At 30.7% G+C, this 24,941-nt stretch overlaps 1 protein-coding gene across 1 annotated transcript; it reads right to left on the bottom strand.

Annotated features, from left to right (window-relative positions):
- Positions 1-2,881: 2,881 nt before the first annotated feature.
- LOC122588191 lies at positions 2,882-3,565 on the bottom strand. The gene has a single exon (XM_043760315.1). The coding sequence runs from the start codon at positions 3,563-3,565 to the stop codon at positions 2,882-2,884; it is 684 nt and encodes a 227-aa protein (XP_043616250.1).
- Between the last annotated feature and the right edge of the window lie 21,376 nt (positions 3,566-24,941).

A 24,941-nucleotide genomic window follows, 5' to 3' on the forward strand; every position in this document is an offset into this window, starting at 1 on the left:
TAACACCCAATGCCGTCTTCCACGGGTTTTGGGTCCCAATACCTCGACAGTGTACGAGGGAGGTTAAGATGTAGACAACTTTACCCCTACCACGACGGTGTAGAGAGGTTGCTTCCAGGTTCTATCTAAAGATAGAAAAGGACCTTCGGCCTTGCAAAGGATGAGGATAGAACCCATGACCTGTGTCTCCAGGATTAAGGTACACAAGATTAAGGTGTTCTGCCAAATTACACTTTTTATTTAAGATGTATGACTTGTGTTTTACAATACGTTCTACTACTCTATGTTGTTACTATATATACTTTTGATAAAGTCACCATTCTATGAACTTGAGTGTGGTCATCTGCTAGACAGAAAAACAAAAAACTCATCATCAATGTAAGCTCACCATCTATTATCATTATCATGAAGGATTGGGACAAGAGAACCAAACAAAAACTTAAAGAAACATCAATGATGCCATACGGTCCCAAGGAAAAGTATATGAAGATGCTTCCAAGCTTTCCAATAATGGAAACTTTTTTGAGTGAATAAGTACAAGCAGAAGTTTTGATCAGTTATCCTTGGCTGGATTTGAAGATATGACCACCTTAGTTTATTTTAATGATGATGGCAATTGGGTCCGGTTTCGATTTGGGGTTTGATTGAATTGTGGGTTGATATTCTTTAACTTAATTGTGTCAGAGAATTTTAACGTCAATTGACTGACTCCTTAGAAGGAAGATCTACTCTCAGACCGGTTGGCATTTTAGTCCTTCGGTCGAGTTGGGGGAAACATACGTGTGTGGATTTAACAGGAGTTTCCCCACTTGAAGGCTCAAGGTGCATCTTTACAACCGGTCATGTTGTTTTAAAAGTTGTTTCATGCAAATTGACCAAACACGAAAAGGCATGTCTTGATAATCAACACGTGTTTATATCATTTGCATTTGACATCTTTGGTTTTCTAGCATCTCATGAGGCCGTTGGGCTACTTGATTCCAACGGGTCATGTATGGTAATGTCATGACTTCATGATCTATAAATATAGTCTTTAAACCTCTTAGTCTTGTTATTAAAAAAAATAGTCATGCAGCTTGTTACCCGCTTTCAGGCTACTTGTATGTAGTGACTTCCTTAGTGGTTCATCTATAAACATTCTGCATTATCATATTTGAAAGTAATTGGATATAGAATGTTTTATGAAAAAAATTGAGACAATGAAGCCGTGCCGTTGAATAAAAAAAAAATCCAAAAATGAAACACGTCAATTTAACCATATCAATCCATAATTGTGGAAGTCAGTTTCATTTCATATCCACTGAATTGATTTTGAGTCAGACAAGTAAATATAGTAGCTATCTTATGCAATCTTCTAGTATATAATTTTAATATTTTACCACGCTCATTGTCTACACTACACTCTACAATCATCATGGCCGGACAAGTTGGTGGAATGCAAGTTAGTTTCAATTCATATCAACTGAATTAATTTTGAGTTAGTTCTGTTTTTTTTGTTTTTTTTTTTTAAATAGAATTATACAAATTTATATCTTTCTTTATTAAAAAAAATTGTTTAGAAAACTGAGAGCAAGGGCCTAATTTATACTACGACCAGCGTCAACTTTGACTTCTAATTTGTAGGGAGAATAAAATCAGTTAGAAACATAGATGACTTATGATAAAAGAACTTCACTTTTTCATTTTTTTCATAAACAATGCTAATTGATAAACCAAGTTGAAAATCAACTTTAAAAAATCAACTTTTTCATCTTTTCTATGGTCATGGGTTTGAGGCTTTAAATTTGGAATTTGGGCCTAGTTTAAATACATTTCATACAATAGAAAGAAAATATTATAGTACGAGTAGTTACTAAGAAAAAGTAGTGATAAACTCAACATTTTTTTATCCATTTATAATAAATATGTATCAAATAATTTTACAGTATAATTATATTGGTAATTGTAATGAATACAAATATTGTTGTGAAAGGATAAAAAAAAAGTTTATAAATTTATCACCTCCCCTCACCAAATCGGATTGAAAAAATGTGAAGTGCATGAGGAACCATTTGTTTGACCAGATAATAAGGATATTTTCCACATATATCCAAATCACATCACTCTCCATGTGATCCAAATCACAGTATTCCCTATCTGATTTGTTTCAAAATAACAAGGATCATCATGCGATTTGACTATTATGTTTAATCTCGAAAAGGCTACCTATTGTTTTCTGGATAAGATATTTCGTTGAATTTATAAAACTTTATCTATCAAAAACCCATTACATTGTTATTTGGAAAACCAATCTCAAGTTCTCAACAATCAACATATGAAAAAAATGAAGGGAAATTCCCCAAAACAAAAATTCATATACACATTTCATACAAACATAAAAATAATTACACACACAATCCAATACTTGTATAGATAAAAATCAATCATCCACATCCAAGACATATGTCATAAAAAGCCAACTTTAATCATTACAAACAAAATCCATAATATACAAATCCTAATGACTTATACTATTATTTTTTAGCTTAAAAACTTTTAGCATGGGATCGAATACAACTTTACCAAAAAGTAAAGCAAAATAGAAATGAGTTACATCCTAATGAAAGAGATCTTACCTGTTCTTTCCAAAACACTGAAATCCCATGTGCCTTGTATTATTTTCTTCATCGATCAACCCATCCCATCCCACCCTACCCTACCCACCCACCCACCCCCACTTCAGATCCTAATTACATTAATTAATCCACAACTAAACCAATACCATTAAATCCAAAAAAATCTAATAATCACCTCTATCTTGTTAAGAACGACAGAGAAACTCGAACGACTTTTGATCATTTGGACCCAACTGATCCTTCCTGACCAGCCGCAAAGGCAATTTTCATTTTTTATTTTTATTCTTATTACTACCCGAAAAGAATGACCCGAACCCGAGGTTTAAAACCGGGTTAACCCGAATCCCATTCCCATGACCATATCCTGATTTCCTAAGAGGAGGTTTTTGAGAACCCGTTCCTTTCTGGAAACCTCTTTTCGGATTTATTAATTCTCTCGTAGAGGACGAGGACGATGATGATCTTTTAGTACTCGTCGTAGAACCCGTCGAATGACTTCGAGATAACAAAGTTATAGGACATAAACTTCTTGCATACCCGCTTCCACAACTACTACTTCTTTTAAACCCCCAAAACGACGATTTATTATTATTTTGTTTCAATTCTTGGCCAACTTCTTCTAGTGGTGCCACTACTGGAAGTGTTCGTGGCTTTTCGGCTTCCAATAATTGTGTTGGCGAACGTTTATTTAAATCGGTTTTTGGTTTAATTTGTGTAGGAAGGATTTTTCCATTATAAAAAAGTTCATCTGCCATAGAAGGAGAAGAATGTTGGTACTGATCATTATTGTTATCATGAATACAAAAATTAAAATCGACACTAGACGACGAAGATGAAAATGAACGTAAAAGTTGTTCAACTGGAACGGTATCGGATTGGGAAAGATCGTACGAAAACGATATTCGAGGGCTTCCACTACCCGAATTATCGGAGTAAAGATCTATTGCCATTTTGTAGTATAGTACGTACACGTAGTGAAGATATATGATGAAATTATTTTGAAGAATGAAAAAAGTAATGTGTGTAAGAATTGTTTTGATGTTATGAAACTTGATGATGAAGAAAAGAGAATTATTGAAGGAGTTTTAAGGAAAAACCAACCAACCACCCAACTTTTGTAAGTATTTTTGAGACGTGGGAGGGATGACTATAATATCAAGAGGCTTATATTTAGATATAGAAATGAAGAAAGGTATATAAATTAAATGAACGTAAAAGTAGCTACTACTAAAACATATTGGTTTTCTTTTCTTTTGTACTAGTTCAATTAATAATAGGACGTATGTATAGTACTACTTAATTTTCCATTAATGGCCTTTAAGAAACATAAGTAAAATACAATAGGACAGATATATTAGAACCGGTTTTTCTTTATTGGTTTGGAGGTAGTGATTTAACCGGTTTTAATTTTGCTAGGTGACCATTTCCAATCATTTCGCTGGCTGATCATAAGATATCAATAGGACAGATATATTAGAACCCGATAATTTTTTTGAAATAAACAAAAATTGGTGCTACTAGCTTGCTAGAATAGATCATCTAATGCATGCTAGCTAGCTAGTTAAAAATAAATATTCAGTTTTTGTGAGTCGGACAAAAAACATTTGCAATAAATACTTAATTATTCGTTAAAAGTATTGTTTTTAAGTTGCGTTAATAAGATTTAATAAGGAGTAGTATACAAAAAGAAGAAAGGCATGTTCCATTACCAAAGTAGCGTGATAATTCCTACTGTTAGCTCATGTCGTATTTGTGGTCGAGATCATATCTGAACTTCACATAACTAACCTATTATTTGATGAAAGTATGAAACAGATAAAAAAAAATACAGTATATAGATGTTTTCCCAAAGACATTAATGTAAGTAACTACGGGATGGTCCGATGGATCCAGTCGATTCGGTGGAGTGGACTAGACCCTGAGTCCACATTGATGATGGAATTTTGTTTTATTATTTTGAAACAATATATCCAATTACCAGGCAACCATATATATAGTTGACTAGGTGTAAAAGAATTCTACCGATCACAAGCTTTTGCTAAAATAGGAACCGGTTCATTTGCCTATTGGAAGAGCTCGATCAGGCTCAATTCGTTTCGATCCCAATTGGTTATACGTTCTATCAATATGTATAGATAACATTTACACTATGTTATTGAGATTTTGTAAGAAAGGAAAAGAAAAGCATCTAAGTGATTTTTTAAAAAAAATTGGGTTCTTAAGTTTTTTTGGATGGAGATTCATTAAAGTTATAAATAAATTTAGTGGTAAAGTTGAAAGGATCGTGACTTTTGAATTAAAATCAAAGGTCAAGATTCAAAGATGATCTTTGAATCTTGACATTTGATTTTAAATCAAAGGTTGAGATTAACAACTTTAATAACTTGGAATCCCATCCAGTTCTTTTAAAGGTTGGAAAGGAAATGATTTGCTATGATTTGAAAAAAAAAAAAAAAATTAGTTGTTTTTGTTAAAAAAATCTTCCTCTCAATAATGGGTTGATTTGGAAGGATCTCATCTTACCTCTTTTTATCATACCATTTCATTTCTTTTCTTATAAATTTAAACTCAAGAACATAGCATTATATTTATTTCTATACTACATTATAAAGGGAACTAGCTTTAAGTAATTCAGAACCTGATAAGTCTAAAATGTCTCTCATCTTAATACATTTCTCTATACCTATCTCTACAGTTAGACTAAAATACCCTTTAACAATTTTAACCCCAAAAAAACTCTCGTCCTCCTCAACCTTATACACAATCTACACAAAAAACACCCCAAACAAATTTCATCCCTATTCGAAACCCTATACACGCACTTCCTTTCTTGACACCATCGCGAAACCTCAATCCCCACCACCAGTTCGCCACCATTGATGTGACTCATTTTATACTAATTTCCCACATCGTAATTAGTGGTTTTAAGCGTTTTTGGAGTTGTTTTCGTATACATTTGATGCGTTTAAGGTATTTGTTAGTGTTCTCAAGATATTAGCAAGTACTATGGCATATTACTGAGAAAACGACATTTACAGACCTAAAGTGCACTCACGGATGGCTTCATTGAGGCTTGGAAGCAAAAGTAAAGACTTTGATGAAGATTTGCAGATGGTGCGCCACACCTCTAAAAGGGTGGGTCGCACTCAAGGAAGCCGAGAAGAGGTGTTGTTTAGGAGTACCCACACTCATTGTTTAAAGGTATAGGAATATCAAGTGGTGCGTCGCACCTGATGGACGGGAAACAAGTGATTTTTGCTTCGAGTATAAATACCTTGCATAACTCAAACCAAAACCCTATCTTCCAATATCTAGCCCTTTTTTAGAGCTTTTGAAGACCTTTTTCATCCATTGAAGCACCTTGGAAGCCCTTGATCACAATTGGATTTATTTCATCATTCCGTATTCGTTTTTAGGATTTTATTGGATTAATTCTTCATTCGATACACTATGAGCTCATTTGTTATCGATTGATTTTATTGTTTCATTATGAGTGGCTAATCACTTTATCATCCATCTTGATAAAGTGAGACAATATGTAGGGATTGCACTATCTTATTAATTCAAAGTTGATTTTAATTATCGTTGTGTCGAGATCTTGATGATTTGATTATTTATTCATTATTATTATGATATTGGTGATATGTATGTTCTTCGTTAGTGGTACAAGTCGAACATATATGTGATTTCAAATGTTTATCTTTAATCAATTGTCACTAGTTCATGGTATGATAGTGAATGTCATTTTAATAAAAAGAATCATTTTGTCAACGTGTGAATAACGGTTGGTGGTACCACGTTGTCTTCGCATAGATACAATTGTTAATTTGATAATCAAACAAACTAGTTGGTTAGAGAAATTGTTTTAAGCATTGGTGGTACCGGCTTTTACAAATGAACTGGTTAATTAGGTGATTGAAATGATTTTACAAATGTTGGTGGTACCAGTTTGTATCTTTATTTTGTCACGATTATCATTGTCAACTTAATTGAATTTGAACTTCATTTATGTGCAGTCTGAACATGTTGTTGAGCGGATTCAAAATGGATGCCTTTTAAATCATTGTTTTAAACAAAAGTCTCTTTTCGATTAATCCTGGGGGATTACTTACAAATTTACTAACTAATTGCAAAGTGACAATTCGGTCACAAAACCCCTCTCATTTCTACGTGAACTACTTTATTTTAACAGTTGCTTAACTTAGTCCTTGTGATCGACCTCGGATTTACCAAGTTAACTATACTGCATACAAACGGGTCCACTGCCCACAAGTGTGTGGTAGTCAGTCGCTAGGTGATTCGTCTTATAAATTTTAAGACTCGATTTCACACATCAAGTTTTTGGCACCATAATATACTCCGCCACCACTATTTGTCACCCACAGACTACGCCACCAACAGTCCACCACCAATCGACACCCTGATTTACGTTATGCGTCACCAACAATGGAGACCATTAGAGCCGCCACAGCCACCGACCTTGATTTTTTATCTTCCTAGATCAATTTCTTTTGCAGTTTATTGAAATGAGGGTGGCTATAGAAGGAACGACATATGAAAGGAATGATATAACTTTTTATTTTATCTTCTTATGTATCTTGATATGTAGGGATGAGCAAAAAAACTGTTGACCCGTGTCCGACCCGGAACCGGCCCGAAACCCTAACGGGCTGGGTCACGGGTCAAGCTTTTGGTGTTTTCGCGGGTCACGAGTTGGCCGGGCCGGGTTGGGGAAGGCAAAAACCGAAAAAGTGTGAAGGAAAGTCATGACCCGACCCGAATTGAACCGACCCAAACCTTCACGGTCCAGATCATGGGTCACGTTTTCATGCTCTCGCGGGTCACGGGTCGGGTCGACCCGTGCTCATCCCTATTGATATGTATCCAAATCTGAAAATAATTTTTTTTGATATTGTTATTGTTAACATATCTTGATAGTTGTTTGTGCCCTACTCGATTTATAAAGGTATTTTATTATATACATTGATATGTATCGAAAGGTATCTTTTTGATGTCTTGGAATCTGCAAAATCAGTTTCTGACTGTATCTCGTTTTATGCCTAAATCTATATTTTATGCCCAATTTCAATTCGCTTCATGCCTGATCCCTAACTTTCCTTTTTCTTTTGGCTTCAACAAGCTGAAGTGATAGGTTTTCCAACCCTATCCTGTCTACCAATGCATCCTCACAATCTGGTTTGTTACACTTTGTTTCTTACATTTTGTTTATTTATGGAAAAACAAACTTGATGAATATATATTGGGTTTTTCATGCCAGATTAGTATAATCTTAAGTTATTGGAATATGATATCTAAGATAAACAATGATTGAAACAACTTTTGAGTCTAACATGAAAAACAACAAAATTCACAATTTGTTAAGTTTGGGAACGTAACGATTTAGTGTGATTTTAAGCACACTGTAAAATTATCCAAAATTTGCAGGCAGGTAATGTTGGTGTTTTTCAAGGAACTCACTAGAGTTTACGATTTTTTGACTTATGTACAGTTTTGGATAAAGAAATCATTATTAATGTTGCTATCCGCCTATTCTAGAGAGATACCAATTCCTCTATGTTTTACTTTCTACGTGACTCGTTTCCTTTAGCATTTTGTTTACATCATTTATGCTTTTGTGTAACCTCACTTTAGTAATTTTTGTCCTTTTTTACTTTTGTAGATTACATTGAACAAGGCTAATACATAAGATACAGAAACCTAAATTAGCTCTAGATAAAGGTGCTTGAAGATGCTTAGATGATTGTGAGTTGTTCTTTCTATAGCTAAAATTGAATAAGCTAGCAAATGCCTTATTGTTGTCGGTTCCATCAATCAAGCAAATGCAAAGTTTTGGGTACGTCTCGTAACTTTTTAGCTCATAGGATAGAAAAGAAAACTTGAATAATAAGCTTAATAGTTTCTATAACTATATCACCACCGCCAGTCCATCACTACCAGTCGCCATCATCACCATCGTCATACCACCCAATGTCACTATTATTACAGTCATTACATTACACGAATACCTATTTAGTTATATTATTATGATATAGCATATAAAAAAAAATTAATAGTGGTACCATAAATACTGACTTATTTATCAAAATGTATAACATTTATAGCATATTATACAATCAGTAAAATACATATGTAAATTTATTAATTATTGTGATATGTGTTACAAATATCATTTATCCGTCAAAAAGTTAGCAATTTAGTTTTCTAAACCTTTCCGTATGAGCATTGTTTATTTGTCAATATATTAATTGGTGACTAACATGACAACATTGACTTGTATTCACGAGTTTTTATGACTTGTCTTTATCATTATGAAATAATAGTACGTACTTGATTTAGAAAAAGAAGACTTTTATTTTCGTGGACTCCGTATTTTTATTTTTGAGTTCAATTGGCTATTCATATATGTAACTTTATTTTTAATAGACTTATTATAAAAAGTTTTTGTCTTCAATCTAATGAGCACCTGGTTCACTCAAGAATTTGAACCCGATACGAGTAAGTTAACTCTTCCAAATATTAATCTATCTATTTATAATTTATAGTATTTCTACTCGCGTAGATTTTAAGGCTATATTTATTTATGGATTTTTCGAGTTTTATAGAGTATATATGGAAGTTCCTAATTATTAGTAATAGATGTTCAACTAGCAATGATCATTTAAACAAGTCTTGACTAGTATGAGGTGATAACGACTTGTATTGAAAGGATATTCACTTGAACTAAAAAAGGGACCGGGTTGTCTAACTAGAACTATGGGGAAGAAAGATTTATAATTTATGTGACAATTTTGTTTAGGAGTAAATTATTATTGTTGTGATTGGTGATGAGCTTTAGTGGCGGCTAAAAGATTATGAACAACCAAAAGTAACAATTAAGAGTGATGTGATCCAAAACGTTCAAACGCATTTGAAAAGCAAGTATTAGAAATAAATTAAATCATGTCATGTCATATAAACTAATGAGCGATTGTTTTAAGCAAAACACGATTCAAATATGATAGATGTGTTAAAATGCATGTTCAATGTAGGTGAACATGCTTTGTATATTAAAGGAATCTATCTCCCGTCGAAAATAAGAGGCAAGTGTTGTACCAAACTAATGGAGCAATTAATTTTTTTGTCGCTCCGAATCTCCGATTAACTTGTCACTTGTCAGATTACAATGAAAATTAGGTCTGTAACGCTTTGTCTATGAGAATTAATACCATTGCTCATTTTCTTCACTATTTATCACAGGGTTTTGCAAAAGTAGGTATAAGTGTTGTAAGTTATAATGATTTGCAGCAAAAGTGGTTATAAGTGTTGTAAGTTATATTACTCGCAAGGGTATATACATTGTTCTTAGAATTTTTCCTTTCTAAAATTTCACTTGTCCTTGAAAAAATTGGAAATTGCTAAAGAATAAATCGGAGAAGACAAAGCTTATGTGGATGCCTATTAGAAAGATATATAATTATGTAGACGTAGATAATTACTCATGACTTAACTTAGCCTCGATTCGACAAGAGAGAGAGTCAAGAGTTTTTGAAAACTCGGACTTGACTCGGGAAGTACTTGAATTGAAATTATGTATACAATCACAACTATTTTTAAAGTTATACGTAATAAAACTTTATAAAATATGTTAGAATCTTCAAATTTAAACATAATTATTTAAATAGTATTATAATACTTCAAAGCTAAAAAATTCAACATAACATTAGGTATTAGGGGCAAGGGTGTAGTGTCACACTTGTGGCTAATTGGCAAGTTTTGGCATGAAATCAACCAATCACAAGTCGCTACGTGTCCAAGTAAAAAAAGAGGCAATTTTAACCAAAGACTTGCCAAATGTGATGCTATAGTGCCGATTATTGTGCCGATTTGCCAATTCTTCCTTTAAAGGAAAAAGACAAAAAAAAAAAAAAAAACTTGCCGATGACGCTCCCAACGTTCATATGCATCGGCCAAAACTAACCGATCTTGCTTGCCAAAACTTGCTGATTCACGTGCTATAGTTTTGCCGATTTGTCGATTTTGCCGATGGTTTTAGCCGACTACACTCTTGCCCCTTAGAGTCATGTATAACCGTCAATTTGTATGTATCAAAATTGAAGAACTCATGACTCAGACTCGATTCAGCGAGACGGAGAGTAAAAAGTTTATTTGGGGTATTCAGTTGACTCATGCGAATTTGTAATGTCATTAAAATTGGCCATTTAAGCTATTAAAAAGAGAAAAAGTAAACAATAATTGATATGAACAGTGACAAACAACTATTTATTACCAATTTGATATTTAATAAAAGTTAATTAGAGTATTATTTTATAGCATTGGCCCTCGATTTAGATAGTCATTTCTTTTAGAAGGCTTGAATTACACTTGGATGGTTAAGTATACGTTGTACTAAACAATCCATACTAGTTTGCATTCTCCACGAATAAATCCCCATAATTATAGCACTCAAAGAGAAAAACTTTTTTGTCACGATTGAATACGAAACCTTTTGGTTTCAGATAAAACCCCTCATGGTCTCACCCTAAAACACATTAATGACCAATCTACTTAAATGAGTTAGTTCATAGTCATCTTGATTGTATCAAGTTGCGGTCTTTAGCTTACTAGATTTTGATAGAAATGGCTTGAATCTTGGGACTATGGGGTTCTTGGGCACTTAACCTTTTTTTTTTATATAGAAATGACTTGAAAATTACGATAAGCATTGGTATGACTAAAATCAGTTGTTAACGTGTCGATATCCACATTGAAACCATATCAAATACGGTGCACGGTGCGTTAATAAAGTCCCCTTCTTGGTGCACGCATATGCCCAAGTTTTACTTCACACTTCTAGTGCCTAGAGGAGATTAAGCACGACTCGTAAACAAAGGAGATGTTTTACATCAACGTTTCAAATATTAGATTTAAATATATTTTGAAGCTTATCAAATTATTCGCATGTGTATTAAATATTAACCCCTTCTTTTAACTTCCATTGTTTTCAACAGAAAAAAAGTCAAGCGAATCTGTCTTTTGACTAATTGCACGCAAGGACTTCAATTTTGTTGCACTCTCCTTTATTCGCCGACAATATTGATCAATTAAAACTAAACTATTGTAAGGTTTCACTTACGCCCATTTGTATGTATCTTTTGCTTATAGGCCTTCGTGTTAATTAGGATCTCCTTTTCAGATTTTGTTTGGACTTAAACCTTCTTTTGTTACGTCAAAGACTGAAAGACTTAAACCTTATTAATTTAACACAACATATATGGTTGATATACGAACACGAATGGTGATTTGGTGCCGATATGATGATGTGCTGATTTGTCCATCAAGTTATTAGCGAGAAATTAAGTATATTGTGCTTGGAAGCAATATATACCACGGTGACATGAAATTGGTAATTTTGTGTTGATGTTGTATTGTCTCGGTTTCACGGCTTGATAATTACTTGGACGTTGATTATAATTAACCTAAATGTTCTAAAACAGAATATATGACATATCAGGAGTTAAAGATTAGAGTGACACACAAACTTTTAAGTTACATTGTGTTCTTGAGTTTTTTTCAGGGAAGAAGAGAAAGGAATACAAATGATTTTATAACAATTTGTGTTCTCTTGAGTTTTTTTAATAGAAGGAAAAGAAATGAAATGAAATGATATAGATGGATTTTTTAGTTGAGTTTATTCCCAAATTTTTCTTTCCAAATATGGAATGATTTAAAATGATCTCTTCTCTCTCATTTTCATCTTTTCCATTCATTTCTTTTAAATTAGACTTAAAGAACATTGTGTTAATGATACCGAATGTTGACAAATTATTAGTATATAGGCCATCAAGAGTTAGTTGTGGACATGTTTTATGATCGATAGTGACACCTAAAATGTTTTTTGGTAAAAGATCTTAGGGGCAAGGGTGTAGTTGGCAAAAACCATCGACAAATTTTATTGGCAAGTTTTGGCAAATTGGCAAGCCTATAGCATGTGATTTGGCAAGTTTGGCAAGCGACATCGGCAGATTTTGGCCGATGGTAACTAAGGATTGGCAAGTTTTGGCTAGTACAAAGTTCTTTTTTTTTCTTTTTTTGTGGCAAAAATTGACAAATTTGGCATACTCACTACAAGCATTGGCAATTTATTGTCAAGTTTTGGCTAGTTATTGGCAAATCCACATGGCAAAATTTTATTGGTTAAAAACTTGTCAAAACCTTGACAAATTGACACTACACCCTTACGCCTTACAAGTAATGCAAAACTATGTTGAAGAAATATCTTATTTGTTTCATTTTAAATGTTATAGTTTAACATTTGAAGTTTTTTCTTTTCAATTTACACCGTAAATGTTGTTGTTTGTATTATATAATAGTTGAATAAAATTATATTAATAAAAAATATATATATTTAAAACTTAAATATTTATATATTTTATTTCAAATGTTATATAACATAAAAAAAAATATTTTCTATGAAAGTATATAGAAAAAAACTTCAAAACTCTAAAATGATACCGAAAAAAATATATTGTTGCTTGCAATATTGTTTAAATTAATTTTTTCATCACATATTTATGTTATTATGTAAGTGAGATTGGTGTCATGAATAGTGATGTTTTGGACCAACTCATATCCAAAAGATGACTAAATCCAAGTTGACCATATATACCCCATCAATTCATCTATTCCATTTGAAGGCCACTTTCAAAGCAAATTAAAGGCCATGGTCACGAACATAACTTGAGTTTTTTATTTTTTGAGGGAATACATTTTTCATTTATAATTTTACAATATGATTTTTACAAAACAATTAATTTAAAACTCTTATTTCTTTAAAAATTTGTATTAAAAGTTAATAACTAAGAAAAAGCAGTGAATTGTCTATTTGTTGTAGCAGGTATGCTATCCTTATATTTTAGTTCCAAAGAGAACTTAGTTTAGATGAAGTAGGTTACCATCAAAGAATATCAAACACTTTATACTTTCACCGGATTCATATCTGTGTACATATAGAGGTGGCCAAAGTCGGCTTCGTTGGCCGTCAGTTAGAATTATAGTCGTCGGTGACGTATAATATACTGTTTTAGTTGGTGGTAGTTCTTAATTTAATATTAAATATGTGTAAACAATTTGATTGTGATATTTATGTATGTTAATTATGAGAACTAAATTAATTAACAGTTAGATGGAAGTATATAATAAACTAATTCTTTTACCCGCACGATGTGCGGCTGTATAAATATATAGTTGAATTTAATGATCGCTAAAGTTTATTGTGTAGCCATCCGAAAAAAATTTCTAGTTTATAGATAGATATACGTATATAGAGACGAAGAAAAGAATGAATATTATATTATTAAGCTTATGACTCGCTCAACTGCTTATAATTTATACAACGTATCTTAAAAAGCATGGTTAGAGATTTATCCGTTTGGCTTATACATGCAAAAATCAAACAAAAAGTAAATGTATGATAAATAATATAACTGGAATATTTCAGCACAAAAGATACATATATATAAAATAAAATGTATTAAGTATAGACTAATAATTAGTTTTCAATACGTCCAAATATGGAATTGATTACATAATGAAATAAAATAAAAGCAAAAATTGTAATAAAACTTATCATTTATTACATTCCATTACAATTACAAATATTTATTCCAAATTAGTACGAATTTAATAAGAATGACAAATCTTTGCCTAATACTCGTATGAATTGAAGTTTATGATTTTTTCTTAAAAAATTTGTATTATATAGTTTTTATTTAATACTCGTAATTGTCAAAAACAAAATATAGAGGTGCCACATAAGATAAATCATACGTGACAATTTTTTAACATATCTTTAGATTTGAAGAATGCTTGAGAAGACTCGTTTAACTAATCCTTTAATATCTATTTATAATATAACTAAAAAAGGGAGTTGGGGTACACTTGTCACCCCCAATTCCCCTCCTTTAGCCTAATCCTTCATCCTTATTAATCCTCTATTTTTTTAATATTAATCTAAATTAATTTACACTTTTTGGTTTTCTATCACCAATTTACATTTTCTGGTTTCCCATCACCAATTTACACTTTAACCCAATTTAAAAATAATTAACTTACACTTTTTGATTGTTCATCACTAACTTACACTTTAATCCAATTTAAAAATAATTAATTATACTTTTTGGTAAGTATTAGAACAACCCGAAGAAAATCAAAATGTTCGAGATGGTCTTTGTTGATAAATTGGTATGTATTTTTCAAATTATATAGTTTACACTTTTAAAATATAAGAAATTGCAATTTTTTATTTAACTAAAGTTGGAAAAAACGGGGTAAACTATAATCAATATTTATATGTAGTTAATTTTCGTATGTTTCTTCTTTAGTTTTCGTATTGATTAAGTTGTGGTATATGACTTAACTAATCTAAATATTATATATTAAATTTTGTATTTGTAACATATAATAACTCTTAAGATTTACGATTATATCTTTCTATAACCTTTTAGATATAAAGTCTAAATTTGTTATTAGTATGTTTCTGATTACTTTAATATATTGACTTTGATTATTTTGATATCGTTTTGAAAGTAGCTTATTAATGGTGTATACTTAAGATTTACGATTATATCTTTCTATAAGTTTTTAGATAAAAAGTTGAATTTTGCTATGACTTTATGAGCAAGATTATGATTATTTTAATATATCGACTATGATTATTTTGAATCTGTTTTGAAACTAGTTCATTAATGATGTAATATTTAGCCGTTGTTATTCTATCAAGGGAAAATGTTACATATTGAGATGGTGTTGAATGTTTTAGTATGATTATTTAGCATGGTGGAACAATTAATCATTTTAGTTTGTGTATGACAGATATACTTCGGATCTTATGAAAAACATGATATCAATTTTAAATTATAACTTTAGATAAAACCCTTTAATCCACATTATGTTTAGGATTTAACACAACAGGAAATGACTATGCAAGGTTTTTGGCTCGACTCATGTTTAATCAACAATTTGTTTTCCTATCTTCTTGTATTAGCCGATAAAATCATTTGATCGACGTTTGGGATGTCCTTGGTTGGGTTCCTTTTTTATCCTGAATAATTTTTCTGAATCTATATGCAAAGTTGTTTATTTGATTCTTATTATGGTTAATTTGTTTGGGGTTTTATTTTTTTAAATTGGATTAAATACATAGAAACACATTAACAGAACTTACTTTTTTTTTCCAAATTTTTTTTGCTATTTGCAGGGAACTATCATACATGGCTCGGTCAATGGTGAATGGACGAAAAATTTTATGAGTATTTTGACCGATGGAGTGGTTATTCAGCTAGCAAATTTCCAAGTTGAGTTCAGTATATCTATTTAGTATATTTGAATTTCAATTTTTTAGCTTTGATTAATATATTTTGATACTACTCATCCAATGGACGGGCATGAACGCTAGTAATATAACTAAAAGAGGAGGTTCGAGGTACACTTGGCACTCCCCCTCCTTTAGCCTAATACTCTCTCCTTATTAATCATCTATTTTTTAATATTTATTTAATAAAAAATGGTCGACCTTTAATAAAGAAAAATTTATAAAAAGGTCTTTATTATTATTATCTATATACCACCTACAAAAACCCTCACGCATTCTCAATCCTAAAAAAACCTACGACAAAAAAAAATAATCTATGATCGACTACCAAAAATGTTTTTTTTATTTATATACTTTGTTCATATTTAATCATTATTATTATTATTATTTAACATTGAATTTTTATGTTATTGCTATTATTATCTCTTTTAATTTTGTTTTTTTGTCCATTATAGGTTCATTATGTCTTCTTCTTCAACAACAAAAATAAGGTCACTTTAGTTCATCTTGGAGATCTTAAGCCAACACATGTTAATCATCATCTACGACTCCGTGTTGTGCATTTATGGACTGTTTCGGAGTGGAACAACCCGAAGGAAATAAAAAACGTTCGATAAGGTCTTTGTTGATGAATTGGTATGTATTTTTTAAATTATATACTATACACTTTTTGTTTCTCTTTTTATTTAACTAAAGTTGGAGAAAAAAATGGGTAAATTGGAATCAATATTTATATGAAGTTAATTTTCATATATTTCTTCTTTACATTTCGCATTGATTAAGTTATGATATTGGTCATACACTTTTTGTTTCTCTTTTTATTTAACTAAAGTTTTTTTTTTTTTTTTTTTTTTTTTTTTTTTGGGGGGGGGGGGGGTAAACTGGAATCAATATTTATATAAAGCTAGTTTTCATGTGTTTTTCTTTAACTTTCGTATTCATTAAGTTGTGATATTGGTTATACATTTTTTGTTTCATAATTATTATAAGATTTATATATTTTGGAACTACCCATCCAATAGTAAAGTAATTTCCATCTACTTAAAACCTTGGATGTTAAGATAGTAATTTCCATCTACTTAAAAATAAAAGAAATATTTTAGGCAAAAATTTAACAATATATTGTATGTATGTAAATATTATTATTGTTATTATTATTAGAGTTAATTGTAAGATTGGTCCCTGTGGTTTGTACAATTTAGCAAGGAGGGTCCCTTTTTGAGAATCGTTGCAATGGGGGTACCTATTTTGAGAATTTTTTGCAAATTTGGTCCCTTTTTGACGGATCCGTTAAAGGTGGTCGTCAAGTGTGCACGTGTGCCGCACGTGTGGGGGTATTTACGTACTTTCTACCCCACAGGGACCCCCATTGCTAAAATGGAAAAACCACAGGGACCAATCTTGCAACTTTCTTAAAAATTCATCACTAAATAATACTACCTTTTAACTTTCCCAATTTTTTTTTATTAAGTTATTAACTTAAATATAATTTATAACACTTTTTAACTTTTCATGATTATTTGTTGTTAAAAAACTAAAAACATATAACCACTAAAAATTAAAAGGTATTATTTAGTGATGGATTTTTAAAAATTGTAAGTTTATAAAACTTTTTAAAAAGGTAAAAGGTAAAAGGTATTAGTTAGGGATGGATTTTTAAAAATTGTAAGTTTATAAGACTTTTTAAAAAGTTAAAAGTTATTATTTTTTTTTCGAACATTCAGTTGGTATGCGACATCACGGCCCATGGTCAACATCTCGTATTTAATGATGGATTTTTAAAAATTGTAAGTTTATAAAACTCTTTAAAAAGTTAAAAGGTATTAGTTAGTGATAAATTTTTAAAAATTGTAAGTTTATAAAACTTTTTAAAAAGGTAAAAGGTATTAGTTAGTGATGGATTTTTAAAAATTGTAAGTTTATAAGACTTTTTAAAAAGTTAAAAGTTATTTTTTTTTCGAACATTCAGTCGGTATGCAACATCACGGAAACCTCACCGTATAATGGTGAAGCCTTGCACGTACCCTAGACAACGAGATGTTGACCATGAGCCGTTACAAGTATTCGAAGGAAAAAACCCCAAGATTTGACATCCCTAGGGATCAAACTCAAGACTTTGAGTAAAACCTGGGATGCCTCTAACTAGTTGGACTAATCATCATTGGCTAAAAGTTATTATTTTAGTGATGGATTTTTAAAAATTGTAAGTTTATATAAATTTTTAAATATTTAGTGGTGCGTTTTTAAAATTGTAAGTTTAAAAAGTAAGTTTTATAAACTTAGAGTTTTTAAAAATTCATCACTAATTAACTTTTTAAAAAGTTTTATAAACGTACAATTTTTAAAAATCCATCACTAAATAATACCTTTTAATTTTTAGAAAGTTTTATAAACTTACAAATTTGAAAAATTCATCACTAACTAATACCTTTTAACTTTTTAAAAAGTTTTATAAACTTACAATTTTTAAAAATACATCACTAAATGATACCTTTTAATTTTCAGTGGTTATATATTTTTAGTTCTTTAACAACAAATAATCATGAAAAGATAAAAAGTGTTAAACATTATATTTAAGTTGATAATTTAATAAAATTATTATTTTTTTTTGGAAAAGTTAAAAGGTATTATTTAGTGATGGATTTTTAAAAAAGTTGCAAGATTGGTCCTTGTGGTTTTTCCATTTTAGCAATGGGGGTCCCTGTGGGGTAGAAAGTACGTAAATACCCCCACACGTGCGGCACACGTGCACACTTGACGGCCACCTTTAACGGATCCGTCAAAAAGGGACCAATTTTGCAAAAAAATCTCAAAATAGGGACCCCCATTACAACGATTCTCGAAAAGGGACCCTCCTTGCTAAATTGTACAAATCACAGGGACCAATCTTGCAATTAACTCTTATTATTATTATATACATATATTGAAAAATCACTGTACAAACATCAAATATATATAATAGGGTTAATTAAAATTTAAAAGATATAACTACAGAAAAAAGTCATAATGAATTATGAAGGGCAAAATTGTAGTAAAGAAAGTAAAATTATAAGTAAAAAAATCAGCTTCATAAAAGAGTATAGATATAGTCATACGAGACGGGGTGCCCGCACGATGTAGCGGTGATGGTGGTAACGACAAAGGTGTGGCTGCAGCAATTGTGGCGATGATGTGCGGCGGTAAGGGTTAATATGGTTATTTAAGGATTGGAGAATCTATGTTGTAGTTTATTTTATTAAGGGTATTATAGGTATATAGGTAAAGATGTTTAAATTAGTGAATAAATAAGAAGAGTAATATGATCATTTCAGGTTCTTAATTACTTAAAGGGGAAGGACAGTTTATTTTATATAGTAGTATAGATAGACATGTCATATTTTCATGTTTTTCGATAAGTCATAAGTCTTCACATGAGTAGTACTTGTCATGTTTTCTTTTGTTGATAAATCCTGTAAAAATCAAGAAAGTTTCCTGTGAAATCCTATATAAACACCATCGATGTTCTTTTATCATTTTATGTCGGCATCCCCAAATAGTAGTTAGATCGTTACCTTTTTATTTTATTTCATTTTTGTAATTTTAATGAGCTAGAGTTCATATCTTAATTCGTTCTTATGATGTGGATTTATACGGTTTGAACTGTATGAAGTACATTATTTCTTACGATTTATTGGGTTTTACTAAACAACACTTTAAGGGATGCATGAAAGATTATAAGATGGTTAAATAGTTGTACATTTACAATAAAATCAGGGATCAACTTTTGATGTAAAAGATATGCGGTCCTTGCATTTAACATTCCCAATTTATATCAAACTTTATTTAAGTTGCAATTGTTAGGATAATACTTTACATAAATACGCATAATTAACATGTAGATTGGCTTGAAATTGTGATTCCTCGATCTTTTGTCTCTTTGGCGTACATGCGTTGCTTGTTTTGGAGTGCACTCATACCACATGGCCGATGGCGAAAAAGGGAGAAAAAGAAAGAAAGCATTTTCATAAAGAAGAAAAGATGATTAAAGGAAAGAGGAGTAGTTGCTCTTGGTGCCTTACCCCTAATTCTGATGGACCCTTGTGTTTTCGGAAGGTGAAATGTTTCACTAACATGTCCCATGTGAATGCTATTATTTCTAGTATTTGTGCCCAAATAACTTATACAATTTTAAGCTGTCCAGTTCATATAACCATATTGGTAATATTGATATCATATCATCACACTCACTCCATTATGTATGATATCGACGTGACCGATTAATAAATAATTAATGGGTTAAATCATACGTACTTGGGTAATGTAGGAACACATTTTCAAAATGCAATTTAACTGAAAATATATTAGAATTACATACAAGAAATTACAAAGAAAGTTAACTACAGTTACAAAATACAAGATAACATAATTAAGCTATAAGTACATAAAGAAACACAAAGAAAAGGCACTCTGATTGAGGATATGGTTAAATCAAGTTCTCTTAAAACTGATTTGGAGTGAAAGTGAAAAACACATTATATTGATGCAAGACTAGGTAGAATGGTAGAGTAAAATTTGAAGTGAAAGTTTGGAACAGAACATTGTTAAGGATAATAATGATATAATCACTTAAACGGGCTTATTCATTATAAATTGCGCTTTAAAATGGGCCTAAATAAATATTTGTAACGGCAAAATGAGCCTAATTAAGTAGTTACTTTATAATAGTACTGGACCAGTACTTTAAAATAGTATTCTGGTAGTAATAGAATTGGGGCCCAAAAATTGTTGCTAGCGCAACATTGAACAGCCCACTACACCAGCAAATCCTTTAAGACTCTGATCACGGGCATTTACGTTATAAACATAAATATATATTAAAAAAATTATAAACATACTAAAAAATACGAGTATATAATTTCTATTTCAATTTTCATTTGTATAGTTTTTGCATTAACTGTTAATACGAGAGAAACGGTGGTAGGATATTAGTGGGGTGATAAGTCATAAAATGTGATAAGTCATAAAGTGTGATAGGTCATAGAGTGTGATACCAAATGCGTTAGCCGTATAGGCTCCGTCTTCGGATTTAAAAATTTGTCGAAAGTATTTCGAATGATTTCTCTAATGAAAGATCATGAAAGTTTAAGAATACCTAATATAATTTTTATAACTTATCGATGTACGATTTTTAAGATAAAAGATGATGAATGAATTTAAGAAATAAAATGATTTATAAAAGAGAGAGAAAAAATTGTGTTTACGATTTGAGGTGGAAGATGAAAATGAGTTGCTGAGATTTTTTCTAAGGATATTATAGTTAATTTAGATAATATATTTAAATTAATGAACAAATAATCGGGGTATTATAGGGTTTTCAGTTGAAAAGTTGAAAAAGTTTGACGAAAACAAATTTATAATGCATTAGAGATAGAGATAAAAATTTTTGTAAAGAATGTCTCAACTAAATGGATATTTTAAGTTATACCTGGAATCACATTTAAGTGATGCAAAATTTTTCTATATTTTTCTTTTTGTCAAAATATTTAATACAATAGTATAGTCATATATCGTATTTGAAGAATATCTAAAATAATTATAATTTGTTAATTATATTTCAAGAAATTTGTTAATGGCAATTCTTAAAACCCATAAAAAAAATGATATATTATAATTAAACTAGCTAAATAACACGAGTTTAACTCTGATTGTTTTAAAAAAGTTTGAATAGTATAACAATGATAATGGTTATATATATATATATATATAAATTTTATATATTCTTAATATAGAGAAATGTGAATTAATTGATTCTATTTTTTTTATGTTGATTAAAAATATGCATGAAGATATTTATTAAATTAAATGATAAGAAATTAAAAAGTTTACAATAAATTGAATAATTTAGTTTTATGTTACTAGCACGGTTGACGGTGTGATGGTTGGGCAACAGTTGTTGATGGAGCGACGTTGAGTTGTGTATATAATTGATGTAAAAGGTTAATGGACATATTTTAAAACATAAAGGATTGTTAGTGTAATTTAATCATTAATGTTAAGGAAGTAGTGTGTGTGAAAGTATTTTTAAGGGGTGCCAAATGAAAATATTACATATTTTCAACATTACCAAAAATAAAAATGACTATTCTTTTTATAATATAGTATAGATAATGATGTCATAAATTATTTAGGAAAAAAGAAAATAATTTTTTTTAGAAACTTTAGAGTTGCCAACTAAGATATCTAACAAAATGATGATGTAATCACAATTGTCTTTTATTATATAAAAAATATAGAGATCATAGTTTTAAATTTTATAATATAAAACACTGTCTTTTAAACATTCAACTACTACAATATTTACTTTTAGATTTTTATAATCACATCCTAGGATTATTATTAGCATGTATAAAAAAAATAGTCTTTTTTCATATCAAAAGTTATTAAGAATAGATCTTTGATATGAAAAAGTATATTTTTTTTAAGCACATTAAATAAAGGGCTTCATTTATCTTTTACATATAACTTTTTTTTAGAAGTGAATTTCGTTGAAAACCTTTGTTTCACGATTCGACAGTCAAAGGTCTAGTATACATTATTTAAACCGACTCCACGCTAGAAAACTAAAACTAACAACTTATATTAAACCCGTAGTAAAAGCCGACGGTGACCTACTTTTGAAGAAAGGTAGAAAGTCGTTATTATTGTTGGAAACTGCACCTCGATCTCTTGATGCCAATCAAATTGATCCTAGCTTTATTTAAATTGTCTTGTAGCATACTGCATAGTGACTATACTCCATGTTTTTTAGATATAAACTAAACAACGAATTGCATTTTTGGTCTTTGTGTTATCATATATTTTACAAGTTTGATACAAATATGTGTAAAGTTGCGAAATGCATCCCTATCATATCACACATATTGCAATTTTGGTCCAACAATAACGTTCTGTCTATTTTCTACCGTTAATGGCATCATGTACCCCTCACGTGAGGGGTAATACTGTCTTTTCATATAATGATATAAACGAGGACTACTTCTGCAACTAACCAAAATACATATCTCATCATCCTCTTTTTCATTAACAAAATTTTATCAGATCTTTATAACAAAATATCATCTTTACACTAGATTCTAATTTTTATCATCAGATCTATTTATAAGCTATATTCATAATAAATAATCAAATATTCAAAGCTAAACCAAAAATTCACCCAGATCTAAAAAAAATTTCTATATCAATATCAATCATCATTATATTAAGGATATACACACACTTATTTTTAGATTTTGCATAACCAAATACAACCAATCATATCATGCATCTATAATAATTTATTAAGCTTCTAATCCATGGTACCAGAAAGAAAGCAGTAGAAGGCAAAGACATATTCAACCAAATCCATCCCAAATCAAAACCCAATAACAAAATCTGGCACAATCTTTGAGCACCAAAAAGAAACAATGGATCGAAATGTAGGTGGTGCCGACTAATGGGACCACAAGCAGATTATTTTACTCACTAATCGGACCACCACCACGGTCCTTCTCCTTCTCTCGCAACTACCACTGCCGCTGGTGGGTGGGTTTTTATCTCAACCACAGATCTCCGGTCACCATTGCAGTGGTGATGAAACGGGGGTGGTGATGGATACAGATCTGAGGCCCGTGCCAATGGGTTGTGTTATTAGGTGCTATTGGCGCAGAATGGCTGAAGGCATTCAAAGGCTACATCGAGATTCCAGAGATGATGCTGCTTTAGAGACTATCCTTTTATTATTATTTTCATTAATCAATTTCTTTCTGGGGATTCAAGTTTTGTCTCCTGGAGTTACACTGGCTTTTGCTTGATAACATCGTGAAATAATGTTTCAGAATATAAGAAAACGGGAGGCCGTCGAGCTTTAAGGCATGAATACATGAACTCAGTTTTGGTTATGTATAGAGTTGATTAAATTTGATGATGATGATATATGTTTTTCGCCGGGTGAATTGCAAGAATAGTCCTCGTTTATATGAGTGAGGGGCACATGACACCATTAACGGTAGAAAATAGACGGAACGTTACTGTTGGACCAAAATTGCAACATGTGTGATATAACAGGGATGCGTTTCACGACTTTGCACATATTTGTATCAAACTTACAACATGTGTAATAACGCAGGGACCAAAAATGAAATTCGTTCTAAACTAAATTTGAAAGTTAAGCAAGTGCCAGCACAAAAGAATTGGAGATGGGCATATTCCTTCATATGGATCGTGGAAAACATACGAATGGCCGGTCAAGTGAACAACACTCAGTTAATTAATTCTTGGTATGCTGTTAAAAAAATAAAAATAAATTCTTGGTATGGTATGGTATTGATTAAATTGTGTATGGGCTTAAGTAAAAATCTACAATCAGTGTGAAACCTGGTATATATATGTCCACAATCGCTTGTATGTTCTTATGTACTTGTGGAACGTTTGTGATATTATTAGTGTACTTGTGATTTAGACTTTATATGTGTAAACAAACCAATTCACGAATAGATATAGTAGTGTCCACATGTGAAGTTAAAGAGGTGAGTTCAATCTTTAAAGATGTCTAAATCATGTGAGTATTAAGTTGAAAATATTCTCCGACATAAAAAACATTACGGGGGTCATCATGATAAGAATCCAATGTGATTTCAGGAAAAAAATATCGTCTTTTATTTTGTTTTTTTTAACTGATCATGTTTTTATTAATAGATAATTGGTAATAATATTTTTAAAAAATGAAATTTTCTTGAAACCCATATCTGACAAGATAAAAAGAAAGGTAATAAGTTGACAAACACATTTTTAGCGAGTATGTAGACAGTTTGATCGTGTGATACGACAAATAAAAATAGATAACTTATACAATTGCATGCTAAAACGAATAGAAATACATTTTTGATCTTTCAAACATATATTAACAAAAATGAATTCTTTAAACTATATAAAATGAACAG

The sequence above is a fragment of the Erigeron canadensis genome, chromosome 2, assembly GCF_010389155.1.
Source record: "Erigeron canadensis isolate Cc75 chromosome 2, C_canadensis_v1, whole genome shotgun sequence".
Classification (NCBI taxonomy): Eukaryota; Viridiplantae; Streptophyta; class Magnoliopsida; order Asterales; family Asteraceae; genus Erigeron; species Erigeron canadensis.